Below are 26,862 nucleotides of genomic sequence, written 5' to 3'. Positions count from 1 at the left end.
CTGTGCCTGGCCCACTTTATCTTATCAACAGAACCGACAGGGACCCCTCCCTGTTAGTACTGTGTGTCTTAGTACTTGCTGTCTTCCGTGTGTGGCACTTCCTTTTGACTTGATGCAACCAGATGACATAGGAACCCATCACAGGGATTAATCAAGTGTCGAATAATGTTTGGGGACCCCACATGGAACTGAAGCTTTTGCAAAACAGTGAACATTCAGAGGCTCTGGTGAGTGAACTTGGAGGTCAACAAAGAGGATGAAATGTAAGAAGTAGTATGAGCGGCCGGGCGCGGTGGCTCACGCCTGTAATCCCAGCACTTTGGGAGGCCGAGGCGGGTGGATCACGAAGTCAAGAGATCGAGACCATCCTGGTCAACATGGTGAAACCCCGTCTCTACTAAAACTACAAAAAATCAGCTGGGCATGGTGGCGCGTGCCTGTAATCCCAGCTACTCAGGAGGCTGAGGCAGGAGAATTGCCTGAACCCAGGAGGCGGAGGTTGCGGTGAGCTGAGATCGCACCATTGCACTCCAGCCTGGGTAACAAGAGCGAAACTCCTACTCAAAAAAAAAAAGAAGTAGTATAAGCACGTGGGGTCTGGACCGAAAGATTCAGGCACTTTATCTTAGGAATAGTTAACGTGAAGAACATGATTTATGAAGCAACAGAGTGGGGAGCGTATTCAGACCAAGTAAGACTAATGCTCCATTGTAAAAACTTAATATCAAAGCAAATATATTGTCCCTTCAGTCCCCAGAAGCAATAACTGGAAGCAGTTTTAGAAGACATAGTCTAATCTAATTGATACAAAAACTTTTCACTCTCAAAACTATTTTTCCCATTGTCATTGGAATGGATACCAAATCATGTTTTTCTGTCTTGGCAGTGATTCACATTATTGAGAGTGCCATTGGACTATTTTTTTTCCTTGCCAGGAGGTACACATCAAAGAACTGCATTTCACTCTGTGTGTGTGTGTGTGTGTGTATGCGTGTGTGTTTGTGTGTGCACGTGCGTGTGTGTCTTTTTCAAACTACTAACTACCAAGAGCTTATAATTCTCAATGGTGAGTTTATGGAAAAGATGAAAAGATTTTTTTTTAAGAAGGATAACCAGAAAGTTTGAGACAAATGAGTATTACAGCAAAGTTCTTTTTTGCAGTAACTTCCCTGGTTGTAATATCTTGGGTTAGAAAAAAAAATCAATTTCATGCAGAAAAGGGGGGAGGATTATGTAAACAAAAAAATGTTTAAAGTACTACAGTCTATCATTTGGGTGAGTCGTGGAGGGGAAAGGAAGTCATTTGTACAGTTTGTCTGATGAAGAAATAAATATATTTTCCACTTTCTAAGATAATCTGTGTATGCTGTGAATTTAAAGCACATCATTTCCTGTAAGTCAGTATTTGGTTCAAAAAGTGCAAAGGCTTTATGCTCATCTACATCTATCACATGATTATCTTCTGGAGGTGATTTTTTTTGGTGGGGGGCAGAGTTTCGCTCTTGTTGCCCAGGCTGGAGTGCAGTGGGAAGATCTCGGCTCATTGCAACCTCTGCCTCCTGAGTTCAAGCCATTCTCCTGCCTCAGCTTCCCAAATAGCTGGGATTACAGGGGTGCCACCACATCTGGCTAATTTTTTTGTGTGTTTTTAGTAGTATTTTTATTATTTTTTGTATTTTCGTATATTTAGTTTCACCATGTTGGCCAGGCTGGTCTCAAACTCCTGACCTCAGGTGATCTGCCTGCTTCGGCCTCCCAAAGTTCTGGGATTACAGGCATGAGCCACTGCACCTGGCCCTGGAGGTGATAATTTTCTTGAAAGATTAAGGCAACAGCAATTTTGAGACTCAGTCACTGATGGGACACTTGTTTAGGGAAAGCCCTTTTTCCTGCAGAAACAAACTTGCTTTAGTAATAGCATCAGGCTGAACGCGCTTTGTTTGCATTTCAAATAAAGCTGGTAGGAAGGCTGGCACCTGTCTGCTCCATCTCTGTGCTCTTACTATACAAATATGTTCTACTTTGCTTGCTGTCAAGGTTCAAGATCCATAACAGCAGGGAGGGGGCATTTCCCAGAAGCCCACACGGCTTCATGAGGAGGCGCCACCCCTTGCTGGATGGGGCGTCGGCTTGCATTCTTAGGAAACAAAACAACAAAGAAACTCTCCCTTTCTAGTCACTCAGATATGAGTATTGGAGACTGTCTGTTTCACTAGCTGTTATAGTCTAGACTTCTTGAAATCATTTAGTTTGCTTACGGATCTTGAACCAAGTGGTTAAGGAATGAATCCTTTCCACTGAGGTGTCCGTTGTTATTTATTTAAGCACATGTGGACTCAACAAGCCACTTTGTACTCTGTCTCCAGATGTCAAAGCAGAGTGACTAGCCCCTCATGACCGAGTCCTGAATGTGATCTGAGTCAGCGAAGGTCAGAGCTCAAGAGAGTTCAGGTCTTTTACAGAAAAAAACAATCAGTGGAGAACCAAAGCTACTGCTGTTGACTTGACCAAGGTCCCACAGTTGTTGGGGTGGCAGCGATGGGAGCAAATATATTTTCTTTTTTTATTTTGATTTCATTTTATTTTTTTGAGATGGGGTCTTGCTCTGTCACCCAGGCTGGAGTACAGTGGCACAACCACGGCTCACTGCAGCCTCACTATCCTTGGGCTCAGGTGATCCTTCCATTTCAACCTCCTGAGTAGCTGGGACTACAGACATGAGTCAGCACACCCAGCTAATTTTTGCACTTTTTGTAGAGATGAGATTTCGCCATGTTGCTCAGGCTGGTCTCTAACTGCTGGACTGAAGCGATCTGCCCACCTGGGCTTGGAAAGTGCTAGGATTACAGGTGTGAGTCACCTGTAATGAGGAACACTTACACTGTTGGTGGGAGTGTAAATTAGTTCAACCATTGTGCAAGAGAGCCTGGCAGTTCCTCAAGGATCTAGAACCAGAAATACCATTCGACCCAGCAATCCCATTACTTGGTATATACCCAAAGGATTATAAATTATTGATAAAGACACATGCACACATATATTTATTGCAGTGCTATTCATGATAGCAAAGTCTTGGAACCAGCCCAAATGCCCATCAATGATAGACTGGACAAAGAAAATGTGGCACATATACACCATGGAATACTATGCACCCATGTTTATGTCCTTTGCAGGGACATGGATAAAGCTGGAAACTATCATTCTCAGCAAACTAACACAGGAACAGAAAACCAGACTCCACATGTTTTCATTCATAAGTGGGAGTTGAAAATGAGAACACATGGACACAGGGAGGGGAACATCACACACTGGGACCTGTCGGGGATAGGGGGCTACGGGAGGGATAGCATTAGGAGAAATACCTAATGTAGATGACAGGTTGATGGGTGCAGCAAACCACCATGGCGCATATATACCTGTGTAACAAACCTGCATGTTCTACACGTGTATCCCAGAACTTATATTACAAAAAAAAAAAGGAATTATGGCTGGGCGCAGTGGCTCACGCCTATAATCCCAGTGCTTTGGAAAGCCAAGGTGGGTGGATTACTTGGGATCAGGAGTTCAAGACCATCTTGGACAACATAGTGAAACCCCAACTCTACGAAAAATACAAAAAAATTAGCGAGGCATAGTGGCGGGTACCTGTAATTCCAGCTACTCGGGAGGCTGAAGCAGGAGAACAGCCTGAACCCTGGAGGAGGAGGCTGCAGTGAGCTGAGATGCCACCTCTGCATTCCAGCCTGGATGACAGAGCAAGACACTGGCTGAAAAAAAAAAAAGGAAAAAAAAAGTCATAAGCACATTTTTTGTGTGTGCGTGTGTTGTTATAAGCACATTGTTTAAACGGACTTTCCAAACAATAGGTGCTAAAATAAAGTTGATAGAATTATAGTGAAGGATTACAGAGAGTCCCTGAAGTATTTAATTCATATTTTGTGGGATTGGGGTACATCTGAATTGCCTCTCACTCTTCCCACCTCCACCCTACCCCCGTTCAGAACTCAAAACTCATGCTTTTGGAGGACAGAATGAATTTCTCCCAAATTAATGTCTTCTGCCTCCTAAATTAAGACAACATTTTTCAAGCGTGCTTATGTGGGGAACGCGGCCTGGTCTGTGTCCCACTGTATTACTGACGAAGCTAAAAATTAAGGGATTAATGGCATCGCTAGATGCTCTCTATAACAGCTGGCAGCTCTAAAAGCAATTTTGACAGCTATAACTTATGATTTATAAATTAGGTTAATGGATTCCTGTTATAATGGCAAATGCGTTTGTATAAGATCATTTATTCAAGCCCTAATCAGTATATACTGCAAGTACTTTCTCCTCAGACTTGTGTCTTTTTTCTGGAGGATTTTTGTTTTTAGCAGACATTGTAGGACAAAGGTTTTTCTTCTCTTAATTTGTAACAAATCCCAAATCACCAGAATTGTTGAAAACATGCTGTGAGAGACGAATGTCACTACCCTTCTCCAAGAGAACCAACAGCAGCCAGCCCTTAGTACAGACAGGGAGATACAAGCTGATATTCTCCACCCCTCATGTTGAGAGAGATGGTTATGCATCTTCCAGGTCCTCTGCAAATTCACCATCCTTGGCTAGACCGTGAGTGTATTTTTAATTAGGCACTGATTTTTAGAGCATTTGGTTATGTAGTAGTGAATATTCTGGGCAGCCTGTATGTCTCAGAAGCAGAAGTATGAGAAAATAGATTCGATAGCAAACCAACCAAACAAAAAAGCCAAAAGCCAAAAACCCACCTTGTGGTTGATGTGGTTTCCACAGGGTTTTGCCTCTCGTACGTTTTCACCTTTTAAGAAACTTTCCCTCTTTTTTCTCAGTAGAGGAAGGTCTTGATGAGAAGGTTGCAAGATGTGCAATGTAACTGTTTTATTGAGTAATTTTGTGAAACCAGGAAAATAAGAAAGAGAAGAAATGTGCACTGTTACATGTCTTTCTTAGAATGTCTTGATCAATACAATCTAGACTGGCCTGTAAGAGAAAGGAAGCACAGGGCTTTTGAATAGAGACACTGTCGCCAGCTTAACTTTGTAAAGGGAGGATGGTAGGCTTTCCCAGATGCTGCTTTCCCTTGCTAGGTTTTAGCTTGACTCTAAGCTTGGCTCTTAGCTCATTCAAAGCAAAGGCCGAGAGATGCTTACCTTGCAAATCCTTCAGTTGTGGAGCTTGGACTGTAATTCTTTCCTCCGTGAGTAACATGATGACTAGCATGGTTATGGTGTCAGTTTTGCTTTTGTTTTGTTTCAATTCACTTTCATTTGTTTGGAAGGTAAAGCATTGGATGGGAAGAGGGATCTGCACAAGACGAGTTGGGAGCTTCCTGTTGAGACTGGAGACGTGTGGACTAACACAAATCTGTTCTTAGAATGGTTATCATTTCTTTATAGGACACATTATTCTGGCACCTGTTGATGCCTATAGGGACTAGTATTGTCAAATTCCTTCTCCACTGAATTTAGGTGGCCTGATCAGGGCCATCTTGGAGGATAGGAAAACTGGGCAGTGTCTGGAAAGGCCAACATCTTCGCTGCACACCATACAGGGAGAGTGGATGGAGGGTCCCACAGTGGCATCAGTTGGACACCATGACGAGCCCAGTCCCAGGTGACTGGGCCAGACAGAATGGAGAAGAAGCACTCACTGTCATCTCATTCCCCTAGCACATCCCTCACCCAGCTACAATCGATCTCCACTTAGACATCCAAGCCATTGGGTGTTCCCCCAGAAAATCTCAAGCCAAGCAGATTGACCCCTAGCTGTGAGGCCCTGAAGTTCAGTTAGGATTCCTCGAAGACTTTCTCTCTCACATGCCAGCTTCCTCTCCCATCCCCCTCATTGATGGTTCCCAGGCTTCACCAGATTTTTTTTTTTTTTTTTTTTTTTTTGATACGGCGTTTTGCTTTTGTTGCCCAGGCTGGAGTGCAATGGCGCGATCTCAGGTCACTGCAACCTCTGCCTCCCAGGTTTAAGCAATTCTCCTTCCTCGGCCTCCTGAGTAGCTGGGATTACCAGGCATGAGTCACCACACCCGGCTAATTTTGTGTTTTTAGTAGAGATGGGGTTTCTCCATGTTGTTCAGACTGTTCTCGAACTCCCGACTTCAGGTGATCCACCTGCCTCAGCCTCCCCAAGTGCTGGGATTGCAGGTGTGAGCCACCTCACCCAGCCCAGATTCTTGTTTTGCCTCTCACCCTCTGCCCCCATCAAATCCCCTCCTCTTCCTCAGAATTTAGTCCTTCTAGGTTCCCCCTGTAACCTTACCTGCCTAGACACTCCCCCTCTCTCACATACACGGAGCTGCTTTCTGATTTGCTTTCCTTTTGAGAGCTCATCTTCAGTTGCTGCAGATCACCTAATCCAGTGTCCCCTTCACCACCTGTCAGCTTCCCTTGGTCAGTATCATGCCTCTGAGACAGTAGATGCCCATTGGAATCACCTGGGGGAGCCTTGGAAATTACTAACACGGGGCCAGGCTTGGCGGCTCAAGCCTGTAATCCTAGCACTTTGGGAGGTCGAGGTGTGCGGATCATGAGGTCAGGAGTTCGAGACCAGCCTCACCAACGTGATGAAACCCCATCTCTACTAAAAACACACAAATTAGGTGGGTGTGGTGGCACACATCTATTATCTCAGCTATTCAGGAGGCTGAGGCAAGAGAATTGTTTGAAGCCGGGAGGCGGAGGTTGCAATGAGCCGAGATCGTGCCACTGCACTCCAGCCTGGGCCACAGAGTGAGATTCCATCTAAAAAAAAAAAAAAAAAAAAGACAAATTACGAATACGTGGGTTCCTTTCCCAGAGATTCTGACTTAATGGAGTTAGGATATAACCACAGCAACAGCCCCACGAAAGTATTAACCCCTCATTCTATAGGCGAAGAAACCTGAGGCTCAGAGGATGAGAAATTTGCCCACATGTCTCACAGCTAATGAGTGGCTCAGCTGAGATTTCCTCCTGTGGCTGGGCTTGCACATCATGCTCTTTCTGTTGACTGTCCTGGGCTATGCTGGATCCAGAGAAGCCTGGCAGCATCAGTACCAGCTAAAGAGGGGTCTTGCCATTGCCTGCCCCTTAGGGATCAGTGGGCCTAGGCGAGGTCCTTGTTTTCCTCCGGGCAGACTGATAAACACTGGCCATGCTCAAGCAGCAGCAGGGCTGGATTCACGTCACTTACTTTGGTATGCAGCAGGCCGCTTGTACACTGTGGCGCACAGAGCTGAGCACACACGTCAGAGAAACCCATTTCAATTTATCATTTTAATTTTGCTATTAAACATCCACAGACCCTAAATGGATTCTCCACAGTGACATCTGCAAGTTCATTATCATAGCTAAATGTTTAATGACTTTATTAAGTAACCGATGGATGCCGCAGTGTATAGGAAACTTTCTTGTGTTTTCTTCACATATAAGGAGGCAGTTCTCGACGTCCCTTGGGATGGCTTAACATAGCTCACCCCAGCCGGCTGACTTGTGGCCTTTTCGTCTTCCTTCCTTGTGCAGTGCCTTATATCTTAACGCTGCAGCCAGCAGAGGTTCTGGCAGTGGAACCCTCTGCCCAGCAAGCTTCGGAAAGGAGCCAGTGAGGCAGAGACATTTCCATTGAAAAGCAGTTTAGAATTAAGCCTCCATCTACTCATTCCCGTAGATGCTCTTTAGCAGACACAGGACAGTTATTTGTGGATTCGAAATTTGCTTCTTTTTCATTCTGTATCTTACATTTTGGGTGATTATGCTACAAATATTTGGAGTTGAACTTAATAGGATAACAGCTGTTGATTCTCCACTAAATCACATTATCTTAGGGCATCTTTGCAAATCAAGTGCATTCTATTGAAAATGAGGCAAGCAATTTTGCTGGTTCTTTTTCTATCAAATGGAGCCTGGACTTAGAATTGAAGTTGCAGTGGGGTGGTGAATACATTCTAACTGGGTTTTTCCTTAAAAATCAGCAATGAGTTTAAGCAATATGGTTCCAAGGCAGTATAGCCACTAAGTCTGCAGGCAGTGTGTAGTACAGAGGTCCCTCAGTATCTTAGGGGAATTGGTACCAGCACCCTTCCATCCCTCCCTGTTGGTACCAAAATACAAGGATGCTCGAGTCCCACAGTTTGCCCTCTGGATCTGCGGGTTCCCCATCCTCAGATTCACCCAACCGAGGATTGAAAAGACAGTATTTGCAGGATGGGGAACTGCAGATGTGGCAGGCTGACTATATTTCACTTTGCCCATGGTCTCAACTATCCTCCTCATTGAATGGTAATGTGGTGCCCGTTTTGGCAAAGTTTGGAGTAAACTTCTGTTTCCATCTCCCTGTGTTGCAGCTGTCAACACGATGAAGAACCCTCGAGAGGTGCTGATGTGTGCTCCCTAGGGCTGCTCAACACAAACCAAACAAGCATCCCTTCTCAGAATGGGAGAAGAGCTTTGTGTGTTTTTTTTTTTTTTTTGAGATTAAGCCTTGCACTGTTGCTTAGGCTGGAGTGCAATGGCACAATCTCAGCTCACTGCAAGCTCCGCCTCCCATGTTCAAGCGATTCTGCTGCCTCAGCCTCCCAAGTACCTAGGATGACAGGCACCCACCACCACACCCGGCTAATCTTTTTTATTTTTAGTAAAGATGGGGATTCACCATCTTGGCCAGGATGGTCTTGATCTCTTGACCTCATGAGCCACCTGCCTCAGTTTCCCAAAGTGCTGGGATTACAGGACTGAGCCATTGTGCCCAGCCAAGAAGAGCTTTTTATGAGACCTTCTTATGTCTTCCTCTTGCCTGTCTCTGCCTTTTCCCCCGTAAACAGGTGACAGTTGTGCAGAGTTTAGGCACTGCATGTTTTTCATATCTGACTGCCTTCGTGGTGAAGTTTCTGATACTCCTGTCTTAGGGACACACCTTTGATTAGAAGAAGTAATCTTAGCCTCTAAAATTTTTTGAACTTTAAAATCGAGACTTCACTTGGAATAACGCTGGTTTCCTCCTCTGTCAAAATTGTTTATCTCCTGGACTCAGAAACTATTTAACCTTTCTGTGACACACAGTGTATTTCAAAACATTGGGTATTATCAGATTTCTAAGCAAGGATGTGATGTAATTATTTTACTACCAAATGAGGATTCCTTTGCGAGAAGCCGCCGCTTAACGTGAGAGTAATTACTTGAATGTGAAGTGGTGTGTAAGAATTAAGTGAGAGCTGAGATCTTGACTTCCACGTGTCCTATAGATAAAATCTAATTTGAATTTGCTAGTGCAGGGGCACAGAAAAAACTAGTCGTGAGAACTGCCAGAACTGTCAGAAATGTGCTTTGAGGTGATTTACTTTCATTATTCTAACTCCTCACAATAATATTTTGCTTATTTTGCAATTGGAATCTGTGGAGGTCCAACAAGTGAAGATGGTAATTAATTTTGCGCAGGACAGCTTGTAGGTGCAGCAGCTCAGAGCAGCAGGTGGTGGGGAACTTGTCTTAGACATTCACGATGCATGTCACCATGCTAGAACATAAAGCTGTGGCTCCAGGGGTCTATATTCTGACATGATCTGGGACCCAAAGTCGAATAACTAATGAAGAGAAGTCAGGTGCTTTTTTGTTAAACACGGAACTCCAGCATTCCTTTGAAGCTTAAGGAGAGAGTAAGTAACGTGGGATCGGGCTTATTCCCTGTCCTTAACACAAGAATTCCTGGAATTGCTGGATTACATAGTCTCCTTCCTGGAGTGGACACCCCGTGCAACCCTGGCTCACTTGCCTAAGTTCTGTGTTAGATAGATTGTATCCGGGATTCAGCAAATTTAAGTAGAGATGCATTTTCTTGGTTTAAGGTGCCTTAGGGGAAAGAAAGAATACAATTCTCCAGGTTCAGCCCTTGGAGTTCTTTTCTGGTTCTATGAGGCTGTGAGTAGTGGTTCTTAACCGGGAATATTATCACCACCACCCCAGGGGAGGTACACATTTCTTGGTGAGGGGGCAGTGTGGGGAGCATCAGGGATGCCCCATGTCCTATAATTCCTGTCCACAGTGTTGACACAGAGGAAGATACTAGTTGTGTGAGAGACTTGGTCTCGGATTCACAGGATTTCTTCCAGTTGGATTTAATGAGCTTCTCTCTGTCCTAAGACCCAAATGCATTACAAGGTAGGCATTCCACAGAACGGAATTCTGGCAGGCCATTTTCATGCAGTGAATCGATGCCATTGGTAGGTGGTGCTTTTTATGCCCCCATCTCCAGCAGAGATCTTATAAATTCCCTTTGCCTGAAATCAGCATGGTTGATCTTCCACCTAACCAGATTTAGAGTGCTTTGTTTTCTTTCACATACTTTCCCAGAGAACTCGGGAGTTTTAATACTTTTAAAAACAACTATAACTTTTTAAAGTCGGGGAATACTTGACTGAAGTGTTGTGTGTTAAAACATACTGCATGTATCCATGGTGTCTTTAGTTATGGGGAATGTCAGATGTGACTCAGAGGGTTCCATGAGCAACTCATCTTAGAAAATGGAGTGATTTCCTCCATAGAGGTTCAGAATGGAGTCTTTACATTCTCAGTAAATCTGCTTAACCCTGTCTAGATCAGAGTTCCCAAGCTAACCTGGAGCACAGAACACTTCTGAGATAATGGCTGGTATGTTGCTGTTGATACATCCAGTATACTCACACTCTCAGTTACCGGCTTGATAAATGCCAGTCTTCGAAATTTTAGAGGCCTCATTTGTAGACAACATTCCTTATAAACTGAGTTCACCTGTAGTGGCCAGTCCTTTGGGGTTTCCACAAGCAATGTGAGATACATTATTTTCTAAGACATCCAACAATTTGAATACAAATGTTCAATGGAATTAATTTTGCGTGCTAAAAGCAAACTGGTGATTTTAGTGGATCTCTCTTAGCAATAATTCTTTCTCATGTCCAAAGATGAGTTTGGGTTATTTCTCCTGAAATTATGTTAACTCATTTTCATGGATTTTACTGAAAATGTTAAGAAACAGAAAAAATCTGGGGTTTGTAGACCGTGGCCAGAAACTCTCTACCTGGTCTTCATACCCTTCACCAAGCACTCACGGGCTCGTAAGCTCGTGTGCTGCACAGAAACCCTTCCAGCCACCTTCCTTAAATAGTAAGCCCTGCCATTTCAACACAAAATCAAATTAATATTGGCATTCTGAAAAATAGAACTTTTGCACTAGGATTAAATTACGTTAGTTAAACAAATGTGACAGCGTTAACAAAGCTGGTCTAAGCCTGTCAGGTATTGAAAGTGGATAAATGTCTGGTGAATAGTTCTTACTTGGCAGTTGGTGGGATAATGTGGCCTAGGCTCTAAATCCCATCTCAGAAGTAAAGACCTTCAGGATAAGTGCGGTGGGACACGTGGGGTTGTCAGCTGGGCCCTGTTGTTTTCGTCCTGCAGAGCTGGAGGGAAGGGGCCAGAGGGACTCAGGGTGATGGTGGGGAGATGTTCACCCCCTTTTCTGAGTCCTTCAAATGCACTCACTTGAGCTTAAAATGACATCACTAAGCAGGAAGGAGATTTTTTGGCTTGTTGGTTTTGTTTGGCTGAATATATGGGTGGAAAGAAATAAGAGGAAATTTAAAACCAGCAGTGGCTTTATTTAAAGATCAGAGGCTTCGTGGCATCTGCAGGTTAAGACCTGGGACCTGCTGCCACCCTCAAGAGTGACTGCTACCCTTCCCTGAGGAAAACTGGCAGCAGGAAGAGAGCTCTGGAGGTCAATTTCTCAGAGATAAGGGCTTCTTATTTTTAGAGATCACTATTGTCACTCCTGCCGCGGGATGCATCCTCAATTTCATGTGGTTGGAGAGAGCTTTTGACTCAATGCTTTGATAGTATCTCTGAAACCTGATAAGCAGATCATTTTCTCTCTTTTAAAAACCCTACTAGTTAAAAGGCCTCCTCCTATTTTTCTTCTGCAGATTGCCTTAAATATTTTTTAAATTAACGGAATATAAACATTTATTTCTGATTGCCTTAGCAGTGCTAACTATATATATTGAGCTAATTAAAAATCACATTGGCCGGGTGTGGTGGCTCACGTCTGTAATCCCAGCACGTTGGGAGGCCAAGGTGGGCGGATCACCTGAGGTCAAGAGTTCGAGACCAGCCTGGCTAACATTGCGAAACCACGCCTCTACTAAAACTACAAAAATTAACCTGGTGTGGTGGCACATGCCTGTAATCCCAGGTACTCAGGAGGCTGAGACAAGAGAATCACTTGAACCTGGGAGGCGGAGGTTGCAGTGAACTGAGATCACGCCACTGCACTCCAGCCTGGGTGACAGAGTAAGACTCTGTCTTAAAAAAAAAAAAAAAAAAGAAAGAAAGAATTCAATCCAGTTTCCTACAAAAAATACGCTATTGTTCATCTAAAGTTCTCATCAATCTGGCTCACCAATGGAATCATCCATTTCTGCATTTAGCTTCCATCTTATTTTCAGCCTACTTCTAGAAATTTAAATATACATTGGAAAATACATTGTGTGCCTGGGTTTAAATAAAAGGGAGGATTTTTTTTGGCAGTCTGGATTGCTGTTTGAAGTATTTAATTTAGAGTGAGTACACCAATTGGAACTATAGCTATTGACTTGTATGTAATAAACCATCAGTCTTTTTTTTTTTTTTTTTTTTTTGAGATGGAGTCTCACTCCCGTCACATGGGCTGGAGTACAGTGGTGCAATCTCAGCTCACTGCAACCTTCACCTCCTGAGTTCAAGCGATTCTCCTTCCTCAGCCTCCTGAGGAAGGATTACAGGTGTGGGCTGGGATTACAAGCGTGCACCACCAGCCTAATTTTTTTGTGTGTTTTTGGTAGAGACAGGGTTTTGCCATGTTGGCCAGGCTGGCCTTGAACTCCTGACCTCAGGTGATCCACCTGCCTTAGCCTGCCAAAGTGCTAGGATTATAGGCGTGAGCCACCGCGCCCAGCCAAATCATCAGTCTTAATGATAGCTATTAAAGTTACGTTGATGGGTGGGCTCACTGATGCACGCCACACAGCTCTGAGTACGTGTGTGTGTGTTGGGGCTTGTCATTCACAGTCTCACTTCTACAGCAGGATCATTTGCCCTCGAACCTGAGGATCTGAACCAACCAGGAACCACAGGGGAAAAAAGGCTACTGTGTCTTCTTTTCTCTTCCTGTGACCAGGTCTGTGGTCAAGGCTGTGGCCATGTGACCGATGGCCGTGCCCGTGTCTCGAGGTACAGCCCCATATGAATGTGTGTCTTGGGATGTGGTGAGATGTGTCGCTTCTACCGAGCTGTGTCTAATTTTGTTGGATTTCCTTGTCATTTCACATCTAGGACTCAAACCAAATGCTGCCCTCTTTGAAACTCTCCTTAACAGAAGCATGAGGACCACGTATAAAAGGCGACCCTAGTGTGATATAACGTCTAGAAAGTCCTGGGATAGCACATCGACCTTGATTTGATCAAATGGACCAAGTCTCATAAAAAGGCTGTCAAGTGCTTTTCCATTTAGAAAGAGAATTCCCCCAATATGATTTCATTTGAATCTCACACAATCCAAAAACAGAGTACTAGTCTCAGTTTGTAACTGGGAAAATAAGCTCAGAGGTCAAGTTCCATAGCTGACAGGAGCTTGGGCTCCAGCCAAGACCTTGGATGTGCTGCTGTCTTCTGTTTCCCCCATACCTCCTATAGTTAAAAAAAAAAAAAAAAAAAAAAAAAATCGCAGGCGGCTCTCCTCCATTTAGACCTTTATATAAACCACCTTTATCCGCTTGTCCTGCCCAGACCTAGAAAATCAGAAAGATTAGAAGGCTTTGCTGTGTGCCAGGTGTTATTGCCGAGTGCAGGGCAGGAACACAGGTAATAACTCCTGGAGCTTTTATTTTTGAGAGGAATTCAGACGTGGAACAAGTAATTCCCAAGACCACAATTATTGAGAGCAAATAGTATAACAAAAACAGCTAAAATTTATGTTAATAGTTGACTTATTAAGAACTAAATATGATGTTTCAAATATTTTTTGAGGTATCTAAAAATGAATTCTTGGCCGGGCGAGGTGGATCACGCCTGTAATCCCAATACTTTGGGAAGCCAAGGCAGGTGGATCACTTAAGGTCAGGTGTTCTAGACCAGCCTGGCCAACATGGTGAAACGCTGTTTGTACTAAAAATACAAAAAAAAAAGAAAAAATTAGCCGGGCATGGTGGTGCTTTCCTGTAATCCCAGCAACTCAGAAGGCTGAGGCAGGAGAATCACTTGAACCCAGGAGGCAGAGGTTGTAGTGAACCGAGATGGAACCACTTTTCATAGAAGAAAAAATGAATTCTTTTTTTTTTCTTTTTAAAAGTCAGTCAAGTTTAGCAGTGTGGGGTTGTATACCAACTTTAGTAACACTGATGTTAATTTCTGATAACCCGCTACCATTGGATCAGCCTAAAAATGGATTCTTCACTCCATTTTACAGAGAATGGGGAAGATATGAGGGGCTAGAAACGTGCTCAAGGTGGTGAAAGTAACTTCCTTACGGTGGAAGCAAATGTATACGTAACACATTTGTGAAATGGGTACATAATGCACAGAATACCTGTGTTCTCTGTCAGGAGCCTCTGGTGGCCTGCTGTAGAACTGTCACGTGCTGGGCTCTGTCCTGGTCAATGTTTTTGATGAATGGCTTAGCTGAGGACATTAATATGCTATTTACATTTGGAGGTGTTATAAATAGAAGAGTGAAAGCCAACAGTGTGGCCTGTTGGCTTAGGTGATCTTAAAATATTTATGGGCCAGGTGCGGTGGCTCATGCCTGTAATCCCAGCACTTTGGGAGGCTGAGACGGGCAGATCATGAGATCAGGAATTGAGGCCAGCCTGACCAACATAGTGAAACCCTGTCTCAACTAAAAATACAAAAATTATCCGGGTGTGGTGGTGGGCACCTATAATCCCAGCTACTCAGGAGGCTGAGGCAGGAGACTTGCTTGTACCTGGGAGGGGGAGGTTGCAGTGAGCCGAGACTGAGCCGTTGCTCTCTAGCCTGGCAGACAAGAATGAGACTGTCTCAAAAGAAAAAAAAGATTTATGAACCTTGGCAAGCCAGATTCTTAACATGCTTGAATCCTAAGAAGCTAGGACTTTTAGGATTTAATGGGTTTTCACTTTTACAATGATAAAGTGAGTAAAAAGGAAATCATGTCTCTTCTCTCAATCTCCCACTAAAAAGATAAAACCAAACAACAGCAGTGCCATAGAAGTAGCCATTATTAAAGATTTGGTACATGTTATTCCAGACTTAAAAAACATGCTTATACAAACACTGACTCCTTTTCTCTCTCCCTTTTCCGCCCCTCTCCCTCTTTGTTAGTGGGTCATTTTTGTTTGATTTAATTTTAAACACATGAAAGAATCAAACATTCTCATCAACTTGCTTTTTTTTTTCCCCCTTAAACTAGGGATATCTTCACACATCAGTGTGTCTAAATCTACCTCATAGCTTTTGATGCTGTCTATTGTACGAATATCTCATAATTTAACTACTCCCCTCTACCGATAGACATTTAAGGTTTTTCACCATTATAAAGTATTTATTATTTATTTATTTTACCTTTGTAGAGACTGGGTTTCACTTAGTTGCCCAGTGAAACTCCTGGCCTAAAGCGATCCTTCTGCCTCAGCCTCCCAAAGTGCTGGGATCATAGGCATGAGCCACCATGCCCAACCCTATTATAAGTGATTGTGTGTTGCACATCATAAATATGTAATGCCATATGTATTAGAATGGCATGGTGCAGCTAATGGGTTTGCATATTTAAAATGTTATTCCTATTTCCAGATTGCCTTCCAGGGATATTGTTTGCTGATTTATACTCTGGTTTTTGTTTTTTCTGTTTGACTTTTTTGAGACAGAGTCTCATTATATAGCCCAGGATGGAGCGCAGTGGTGCAATCTTGGCTCACTGCACCCTCTGTCTCCTGGATTCAGGCAATTCTCCTGCCTCAGCCTCCTGAGTAACTGGGATTACGGGCTCACACTATAATGCCTGGCTAATTTTTGTATTTTTTATTTAGTTGAGATGGGGTTTCACCATGTTGGCCAGACTGGTCTCGAACTCCTGACTCCAGGCGATCCACCCACCTCAGCCTCTCAAAGTGCTGGGATTACAGGTGGGAGCCACCGCACCCGGCCTGTTTGATATTTTTGAAGATTTACTTTCAAAACACTATTAGAATGAAGGAAAAAAACACAGTGAAGAGGTTTCTTTACAAGTTTTGTCACGGGATTTAAAATTCCTTTCAGATAATCTTTTTAATTCTCATCTTTTGTGGGTGTGTCCTGGTTATGTTGACTTCTGGTTCCTTCCCACACAGGACACTTACAGGTTTGCCCCTTGGTCATACTGCCCTGGGTGGGACGAATTGCACTGTTGGAGCCTCGTCTACTGTGCGAACTGCAGGAGTGCTGGGCCACTTGCACCTCATCATCCAATGAGGATGTAGGTCCGGAAGCATCACTTCTGCAGTGAAAAGAGTTGCTTTAGTGCCTTACCTCCTCTGCCCCCAGCATCCTGACAGCTGTCAAGGCTCATCATTATTTTATAATTCCATTGAAGAGCCTGGTACTCTTGTCGGTTACTCTGCCAAGGGGGTCCCCAGCAAGTTGTGGGATCCTGTGGAGAAGGAAGGGGATGGAGAAGTCTGGTAGTTTTTCCGTGGTGCCTTGGCTACCACTTGGACACTCCTGGTTGTTGTTCTTACAGAAATGAGAGGAAAACACTGTTGCTGGAAGCATTTGAGGTTTTTAGGGTCTTTTTTTTTTAACAGCTTGTTTAGTTGTAATGTGGTAATACTTCATGGGAATAAACTCTGGCTGACCCACTCAAAGGATATAAGCTTGAAAACACTTAGGGTTTTGATTTGTTCAAAGGAGGTATTTATGCTTTTTGAAGCACAAATCCAGTGGGAAAATAGGTTTTCTGGTGCTTACCATGTTTAAGTGTAAGGAGCATGTCTTTCAAGTCTAGTTCTCGTCTCCAAAGAAATGACTGTATTTATAAAACTAAGTTCAGTTCAGGGTGGATGGATAAAACTATGTGAGGAAGCTTCGGAGAAAAAAGTGAAATACACATAAGTGAAATACACGTTTTCTCTTCCTTTCTTGTTTGGTAACAGTTAAGTCCCAATGTTACTTTCCTCCCTACATTGGGCAGCCCTCGAATCCCATCTGGCTCCCCCAATCCCATGTGCCACTATGTTGTGTCTGCATCTTTCAGAGTCTCTCTGGGCAGTGCTGTGTGTAAATGCTGTCTCCTGTGGCCATTTGAGCTGCAGGGAAAAGAGACTGATTGAAGGTAAGCAAGGTGTGTGTGTGTTTATTGATAAAGAAATGCACCCACAATGTATGAAACCATCCGGTCATAAAACAGCCTGTGTTCCTCATTACTTTTTTAAGTAAATGCTTGTGTGCCTATATATACATATATATATGTAGAAAAGACAGGACAGGGCTGGGCACGGTGGCTCACACCTGTAATTCCAGCACTTTGGGAGGCCGAGGTGGGTGGATCATGAGATCAGGAGCTAGAGACCAGCCTGGGCAATATGGCAAAACCCCATCTCTACTAAAAACACAAAAATTAGCCAGGTGTGGCGGTGGGTGCCTGTAGTCCCAGCTACTCCGGACGCTGAGGCAAGAGAATTGCTTGAACCCGGGAGGCAGAGGTTGCAGTGATCTGAGATTGCACCACTGCACTCCAGCCTGAGCGACAAGAGTGAGACTCCCATCTCAAAAAAAAAAAAAAAAAAAAAGAAAGAAAAGACAGAAAAGATTTAAACAAATGTGGATTTGATTTCCTCTGATTTGAGGTGACTTTAAGTTACTGATAACTCTCAGAAGTCCCTGAACTTTTAACAGTGGTGCGAATTACTTAGATGGTTGGAGATGGGAGAAAAATTAAAACGTTTTTTATTTGGAGTGAAATCAAGGGAACTATCCATCCTTAAGAACACATGGGATTTGCAAAAGCGGGGACATGTCTGGATGTGCCAGTCTGACTAAGAATGAAGTCCCATTTTGAGTGGCGTGTTGATGCCTCACAGGCTCTGAAAGCACACCTGAGACATCACCTTTGGGGTCAAAGCTGGGGTACCCTTTCCGGACACAGTCTGTGCAGGTAGTAAAATAGACTCAAAACTCAGGTTCAGTAATGTCACTGTCATACATTGTTTTCTATCGAAGCTGATAATGTATTAGTGCCTTTCTCAAGGAGGGACAGTTACCTTGTGGTTACTGGAAATGACTATCTCATAATGTATTCGTTATCATACTTAGGGTATAAGGGTGTCTAGCAGTTGACCTCAGTTTTTAAAGACTCCTTCTTTTTATCATCTGATGGACTTCGCTGTGTGTGTGTAACATCTCTTTGTTTAATTATGTTTTTATTTGGAGATGAGGGTCTCACTGTGTTGTCCAGGCTGGTCTCAAACTCCTAGGCTCAAGCAGTCCTCTCGCCTCAGTCTCCCAAGTAGCTGTGAGTACAGCACGCATCACAGTGCCCGGCTCTGTAACGTTTCTGAAAGAGTAGATGGAAATTTGTGCCTGAGTGCTATAGAGTTTTCATGTTTAAAGAGATTCAATTTGGCCCCAACTAAAGATATCTTGGATTAGACAATTCACAAAGGATTATAAGAACTTTTTCAACAATTTTAGGTACTTTGTAGAACCCTAAACTCTATAGGACTTCAGAGTTCTGGTTCCTAAACAAGAGGCACGATTGACCAAAGTTTATTGCATTGAAATTGAGGTATGAAGATGGCTTTTTTTTTTTTTTTTGAGACGGAATCTCACTCTGTCACCCAGGCTGGAGTGCAGTAGCAGGATCTTGGCTCACTGCAACCTCCGCCTCCCAAATTCAAGAGATTTTCCTGCGTCAGTCTCTTGAGTAACTGGGACTACAGGTGCATGCCAGCCCAGCTAATTTTTTGTATTTCTGGTAGAGACGGCGTCTTACCATGTTAGCCAGGATAGTCTCCATCTCTGACCTTGTGATCCACCCACCTCAGCCTCCCAAAGTGCTGAGATTACAGGTGTGAGCCACTGCGCCTGGCCTAAAATGGCTTTTTTATGTTCCCTGTTTCGTTTGCCATGTCATGAAACTGTATATGTAAACAGTTTCTAGGTTTAAGATTCAGTGGATTACCACATAGCCCACGATAATATGTGATTTCTCTTTTTCCTCCCCCAACTCTTCTTCACGTTATTAATCAAATCTAAGTCCTGTGTATGTACTCAATGATATTCAGTTAAAATACTCTGACATTTGGCCAGGTGCGGTGGCTCACACCTGTAATCCCAGCACTTTGGGAGGCTGAGGCGGGTGGATCACCCGAGGTCAGGAGTTCGACGCTAGCCTGGCCAACATTGTGAAACCCCATCTCTACTAAAAATACAAACATTAGCCAGGTGTGGTGGCAGGCGCCTGCAATCCCAGCTACTCGGGAGGCTGAGGCAAGACAATCACTTGAACCCAAAAGGCAGAGGTTGCAATGAGCCGAGATTGCGACATTGCACTCCAGCCTGGGCAACAAGAGCAAAAATCTGTCTTTAAAAAAAAAAAAAAAAAAGACATTTTTGCTGATGGGCTTTGTGGAGACACACTACCCGCTTCTCCATTCCCTACCCCCTGCTTTTGTCTTTAGATTTCATTTAAAATTCTCATCTTTCATATTTTGGTAAGAGAAGACTTTAAGTGGAAATGTAATCTGAGTATTCTGTTTAATAAATGGACTCAGCATGGGCATTTTGAAGCCAACAATTCCATCTGTAGTGTAAGTATTAAACTACAGTGGTATTATTTCAGGAGGAAGCTCATGCAGTTGAAGGACAGCCTTGCTGGGAGCAGGGAACAGCCAGGTGACATCAATTTTGCACAGCTCAAGGCTTCTGGATTGCCCTGTCTTGAACCCACTGTCCCGTCGGGGTTCAGGATCTAAATCAGTGGTGTAGCCAGAGTCATTTGTTGGCCGGGAAGCAGGATGGAATGATGTCAGATGGCGTGCGGAGCTGAGATTGCTTTAATCAAGCAGGTCTGGCACTATGGAATACCCTTTAAGTCATTTCATAATTGTGTGTAGTAACAGGTCCTTCAAAACATGGTGCCTATCTTTATATTGGGAGCCTTAAGCAGAAAAACCCTGGAATTAGTTGATGGCAAGACCTGGCTTCAGGCCAGGATGTCCCCATTCCTGAGCTGTGTGACCTGGGGCAAGACAACCCTACCCCACCAGAATTGCTTTGAGTCCTGGTGTCATTATTATAAAATGGAAATAATAGCAGTTGCCCACATTGGTTTTAAGATAAACGAGATATCTGTATATATAACATTGTTGTATATAATGTTGAAACATTTAGGTTCCTAATGGTTATTGTTTTTTATTGGCTTAACCTTTTTTTACCTATATTCTCAGGATTAAAAATATGACCAAGGGCAGGCCAGGTGAGGTGACTCACACCTGTAATCTTAGCACTTTGGGAGGCTGATGTGGCTGGATCACTTGAGGTCAGGAGTCTGAGACCAGCCTGGCCAACATGGCGAAACCCTGTCTCTGCTAAAAATACAAAAATTAGCCGGGCATGGTGGTGCACACCTGTGATCCCAGCTACGTGGGAGGCTGAGGGAAGAGGATCACTTGAACTGGGGAGATGGTGGTTGCAGTGAGCCAAGATCATGCCACTGCACTCCAGCCTGAGCGACTGAGACTCTGTCTCAAAAAAAAAAAAGTATGATATGATATGACCAAGGGCATGCCTACGTGCCTACTGATTTTGTGTTTTTGTTTTTTGTTTTTCCTAGACGGAGTCTCGCTCTGTCACCCAGGCTGGAGTTCAGTCATCCAGGCTGGAGTTCAGTCACACAATCTTGGCTCACTGCAACTCTGCCTACCAGGTTCAAGTGATTCTCCTGCCTCACTCAGCCTGCTAAGTAGCTGGGACTACAGGCAGGTGCCACCACGCCTGGCTAATTTTTTTGTATTTTTAGTAGAGACGGAGTTTCACTATGGTGGCCAGGCTGGTCTTGAACTCCTCACCTAGTGATCCGCCCGCCTCGGCCTCCCAAAGTACTGGGATCACAGGTGTGAGCCACCAGCTCGGCCATCTCTGCTGATTTTGAAACTGATGCCATCAATTGTATAGGCCATCCTATGGGGAGAATTGCAAATTACCATTGTAGTGATATTTTTCAGGAAGAAACAGTGACCCAAATGCACATTTTATATGTCTCTTTTTGCTCACTGGGCTCTGGGCTCACTGGCCTTTGCACCAAGGGGTCCCCCTTCCCTGCACCCCTTTATCCTTTTCTCACGCAGCCCTTGCCTGTGGAAGTGAGGTCCCAGCTTCTTCCTCAGAGAAGTCCTGGACACCCCCAGCCTCAGTTAAGGCTGTTTTTTGTTTTTTTTTTTTTTAACCTACTTGATTCATTCTTAAGGGCTGTGTTTATTGTCATTTGTTCTTTGGATGCCTGCTTCATAACTGCTTCCACAGCTGCAGTTTAGTAATTATTTGTTTAAAAGTCTGCCTTCTGATTTGTCCAGTCAATTATGCTTAACCTGCATCTAATTGCAAGGAAACATTACTCTTCATTGTTTCATTTTTTAAATATTTATTTGTTTGTTTTTGAGACAGAGTCTCCATCTATCACCCAGGCTGGAGTGCAGTGATGTGATCCCAGCTCAGTGCAACCTCCACTTCCCGGGTTCAAGCGATTCTCTGGCCTCAGCCTCCTGAGTAGTTGGGACTACAGGCGCTTGCCACCACACCCAGCTAATTTTTTTGTGTTTTTGGTAGAGACGGGGTTTCACCGTGTTAGTCCAGATGGTCTCGATCTCCTGACCTCGTGATCCACCCACCTTGGCCTCCTAAAGTTCTGTGATTACAGGTGTGAGCCACCACATCCAGCCCATTATTCATTATTTTAAAGTAAAAAAAGTTTTTAAGCCTGCCTTCCATAGTACTTTGTAAGCTCAAAGCTGTGGGCAGCACATCTGACTTATTCATGGTTATGCCTGAAATAAGCCTGGAAGGGTGAATGTATGTATCTGGTATTCCAATTCCTGAATTAACGGGTGGATGATGGCTCGTGGGCACAGGTACCCGGATACAAGGCCCTGCCTAGCTGCCTGTAAGGTAGCTGGATCTTTCAGACAAATGTAAGACCTAACTCTTCATTGTTTTTGACCTTCCTTCTCTCTGTATTTCTTCTTTCACTGATTAATATTCTGGAAGTTAATGTCTTGTTTCTGACTTGGTCTTAAGGACCGAAATTAAGTTTCTATGGCTTTGTCTTTCCCGTAGCTGCTACAGAAGAATGGGCAGCTGTCCACCATCAATGGCTTAGCTGAGCAAGATGAGCTCAGCCTCCAGGAGGGAGCACTGAACGGTCAAGAAGGAGCCCTAAATGGCCAGGAGGAGGAACTCATTGTCACAGATGGTAAGCCGCCCCTCCAGGCACTGGAGGGCAGACAGCACTTGCAGCAAACTTTGAACTCAGCAGAAAATACTCTGTCATATATTGCCTGGTGGTGGATTGATATTAACAGTAAAAACAATCAACTGGTTGCAAAAGGAAGTATTTGTCTGACCATTTGGATAGCCCCTATACTTAGACCTTGAAGTTATGTTTCCTCTTTCTTATCTGGAATTTGATGCTTTTTAAATTATTGTTGCCTTGTCCTAACTACTTCTCTGGCATTGAATGTGAATTCTTTTTTTTTTTTTTAAGACGGAGTTTCACTCTTGTTACCCAGGCTGGAGTGCAATGGCATCATCTCCACTCACCGCAACCTCCACCTCCTGGGTTCAGGCAATTCTCCTGCCTCAGCCTCCTGAGTAGCTGGGATTACAGGCACGCACCACCATGCCCAGCTAATTTTTTGTATTTTTAGTAGAGACGGGATTTCACCATATTGACCAGGATGGTCTCGATCTCTTGACTTCGTGATCCACCCGCCTCGGCCTCCCAAAGTGCTGGGATTACAGGCTTGAGCCACCGCACCCAGCCGAATGTGAATTCTTGTTGGAAACGCAAAAGTTACGGTATCTTTAAAAGAGTCAATATCTCTCCCTCTAGAGAGGAGCCTGCTATACTTGCACAAATTTTTCTGATAGGTGCATTGCAAGGTACATACTCCTCTTTGCTTAAACTATGATGTGCTGCTTTTTTTTTTTTTTTTTTTTTTTTTTTTTTTTGAGATGGAGTTTCACTCTTGTTGCCCAGGCTGGAGTACCTGGCACAATCTCAGCTCACTGCAACCTCTGCCCCCTGGGTTCAAGCCATTCTCCTGCTTCAGCCTCCCGAGTAGCTGGGATTACAGGCATGTGCCACCACGCCCAGGTAATTTTGTATTTTTAGTAGAGACGGGGTTTCTCCCTGTTGGTCAGGCTGGTCTCGAACTCCTGACCTCAGGTGATCCACCCTCCTCAGCCTCCCAAAGTGCTGGGATCACAGGCATGAGCCACCGCACCCGGTGATGTGCTGCATGTTTTATAGCTCTTGAGCCTAGAGATCTTTGAGGCATGGTTATTGCAGAGTGATCGTTTGGACACAGTATTGGAATTTGATCTTTGCCCATATGGGGGATGGGGGAACCATATCTGGAGGTCAGAATTGAGCGCATGTGGACCAGTAAGTCTCTTGTGAAAAGTGAAAGGTTGCATGTTGAAGAAGGACCTTTGTCTACGCTGAGTTCATTGTTCCATTTAATCATAAGTGAAGGGATAACTAATAACCACTATCAAAGATCTGTAAAATGATGATTCGGCATGCAGTCAATTGATTCGTGTAATATGAATAAGAGAGACAAATGAAGGGAAAAGTCCTTTCAAAGGAGATTCAACATCGCTTCACTTAGATGAGATTCTTCAAACATGTGGAACCTGTTTTTCTTCTTGTTTGATTCCCCCCCAGAGCTGCTTCAAGCAGGGAGCTGCTTTTGAAGTTGGTGGGAATACTTATCTGTATATAGCACCACAGGCACAATGTAAAGTTAGAAATATACACAGTCTCACAGGCGGAGTATTTGCATGACCTAGTGTGAGAGTTTCAAATAATTTTTCACCCAAATGATTGGAATGGACCCAGCTCAAATTCCCAAGCCCTGTGCTTTGTCCTTCCCCTGTTAACTTTTTTTTTTTTTTTTTTTTTTTGAGACGGAGTTTCACTCATGTTACCCAGGCTGGAGTGCAATGGCGCGATCTCGGCTCACCGCAACCTCCGCCTCCTGGGTTCAGGCAATTCTCCTGCCTCAGCCTCCTGAGTAGCTGGGATTACAGGCATGCACCACCATGCCCAGCTAATTTTTTGTATTTTTAGTAGAGACGGGGTTTCACCATGTTGACCAGGATGGTCTTGATCTCTTGACCCCGTGATCCACCCGCCTCGGCCTCCCAAAGTGCTGGGATCACAGGCTTGAGCCACCGCGCCCGGCACCCTGTTAACTTTTGAATCAAGTCAAGCACCAGCCACATGTGGGCTTACTATGGCCAAGTCCCTAAGGTTAAGACAAGGCACTTTGGTGATTACCAGATGAATTGTTCAAGGGATGAGTGCTGCAGGGCTCAGGTGGAACAGTCACTTAAGGTCAGAGGGGAGATTGGGGGAGGCTGGATTTAGATGGGTCAAAACAAGGAATGCCAGCAAAAGTGAGGAGAATCACAACAGCCAACACTTTATGTGCTTTTATTATAGGGCCCAGAGAGGTGCCTTTTGTGTGTTATCACCTTCAATAGTTACAGCAACCCTATGAAATAGGTAATATTGTTCCCAAGATGCATATCCAGATCAGCAGATTCCAAAACTGCTGAACCACTGTGCTCTGACTGTGCGGGGCAGGTTCGGAGGCTGGTGTGTTGGAACAGCCCAGCCCCAGCAAAGCGTTGTTGAAGGGTGTGGAATGAAAGCCCAGAAAGGAAAAGGGGCCAGATAACAGAACCCTGAAAGCAGAGTGTAGTTAAAAAAGTATTTAGTGGACAATGTGTGATCACTGAACTATGCCACCAAGGGAGTGCCAGAGGCTTCTTGTTTGACTTAGCTGATCTGTAGGATGGATAAGAGGAGGGAGGGTTGGGGCAGGGACATACTTTTTTTTTTTTTTTTTTTTTTTGAGACGGAGTTTTGCTCTTGTTACCCAGGCTGGAGTGCAATGGCACGATCTCAGCTCACCGCAACCTCCGCCTCCTGGGTTCAGGCAATTCTCCTGCCTCAGCCTCCTTAGTGGCTGAGATTACAGGCACGTGCCACCATGCCCAGCTAATTTTTTGTACTTTTTAGTAGAGACAGGGTTTCACCATGTTGACCAGGATGGTCTCGATCTCTTGACCTCGTGATCCACCCGCCTTGGCCTCCCAAAGTGCTGGGATTACAGGCTTGAGCCACCGCGCCCGGCCCATACTTTTTTTTTTTTAATAGAATCCTAAATAGCATGGAAATTCTTCTTTAATCTGTGGCATGTTTACTGGTGGTCTTAAGATTATCTTCCCTAATCCAGAGGTGATTTCTCTTACATTTCAGCCACGTGGGTAAACAGTGATTTTCACAGTGAGTTATTCAGTCCCACCCCTATGACTATTCCTTCGTCTCCCTTAGCTGACCCAGGCTTCTGACCATGGCCTCGGAGATCTGAGCAAATATCAAATCCCTCATGCAGGAAGAGTGGGGATTATTTATTTATTTATTGAGATGAAGCCTGACTCTGTGACCCAGGCTGGAGTGCACTGGCTCAGTCTCAGCTCTGTGCAACCTCCACCCCCCAGGCTCAAGTGATTCTCCTGCATCACCCTCCTGAGTAGCTGACCAATGCCACCATACCTGGCTAATCTGTGTACTTTTAGTAGAGACAGGGTTTCACACGTTGTCCACGCTGGTTTCGAACGCCCAACCTCAAGCAACCTGCCCGCCTCAGTCTCCCAAAGTGTTGAGATTACAGGTATGAGCCATCACGCCCAGCTGCAGAAGAGTGGTCATTAATACACATTTTTTTGTTATTGTTTGTTTGTTTTGAGACCCTGCCTTGCTCTTTCACCCAAGCTAGAGTGCAGTGGCATGATTTTGGCTCACTGCAACCTCTGTCTCCCAGGTTCAAGAGATTCTTCTGCCTCAGACTCCTGAGTAGCTGGGATTATAGGTGCCCACAATCATGCCTGGGTAATTTTTGTATTTTTAGTAGAGACGAGATTTCACTGTGTTGGCCAGGCTGGCCCTGAACTCCTGACCTCGAGTGATCCACCAGCCTCAGGCTCCCAAAGTACTGGGATTGCAGGCATGAGCCACCGTGACCAGCCAATTAATATACCTTGTCCTTCCCAAGATCTTGAAAAAGCCTTGCCCTCTAAGAAAAAAGAGCTAAGGGCCGGACGCGTTGGCTCACGCCCATAATCCCAGCACTTTGGGAGGCCGAGACGGGTGGATCACTAGGTCAAGAGATCGAGACCATCCTGGTCAACATGGTGAAACCCCGTCTCTACTAAAAATACAAAAATTAGCTGGGCATGGTGGTACGTGCCTGTAATCCCAGCTACTCAGGAGGCTGAGGCAGGAGAATGCCTGAACCCAGGAGGCGGAGGTTGCAGTGAGCCGAGATCGCGCCATTGCACTCCAGCCTGGGTAACAAGAGCGAAACTCCGTCTCAAAAAAAAAAAAAAAAAAAAAAAAAAAAGAGCTAGATGTTCCTCCATTCCATAGCCCAAGACTGCAGAGGCTCCCCACCAGAAGCGTTTCTGCAGGCCTTACTTTTGGGGTGAGCTTTTGCTATTTTAGTTTCAACCACTATTCTCTTCATTTATCAGGGCCTCTGTGGCAACCTGG

The 26,862-nt window shown here is 44.4% G+C and overlaps 1 protein-coding gene across 1 annotated transcript in view; it reads left to right on the top strand.

Moving 5' to 3' along the window:
* AKAP12 (A-kinase anchoring protein 12) overlaps nt 1-26,862 on the top strand; it is a 115,147-nt gene that overhangs the window by 42,515 nt on the left and 45,770 nt on the right. The window contains exon 2 of the mRNA XM_032258826.1: nt 22,356-22,491. Coding sequence (XP_032114717.1) covers nt 22,356-22,491 — 136 coding nt within the window. The remainder of the gene's footprint in view (nt 1-22,355; nt 22,492-26,862) is intronic.

This window comes from Sapajus apella, unplaced genomic scaffold (genome assembly GCF_009761245.1).
Source record: "Sapajus apella isolate SASKATOON/1434 unplaced genomic scaffold, GSC_monkey_1.0 scaffold105, whole genome shotgun sequence".
NCBI lineage: Eukaryota > Metazoa > Chordata > Mammalia > Primates > Cebidae > Sapajus > Sapajus apella.
This window is presented reverse-complemented; position numbering and strand designations above follow the sequence as displayed.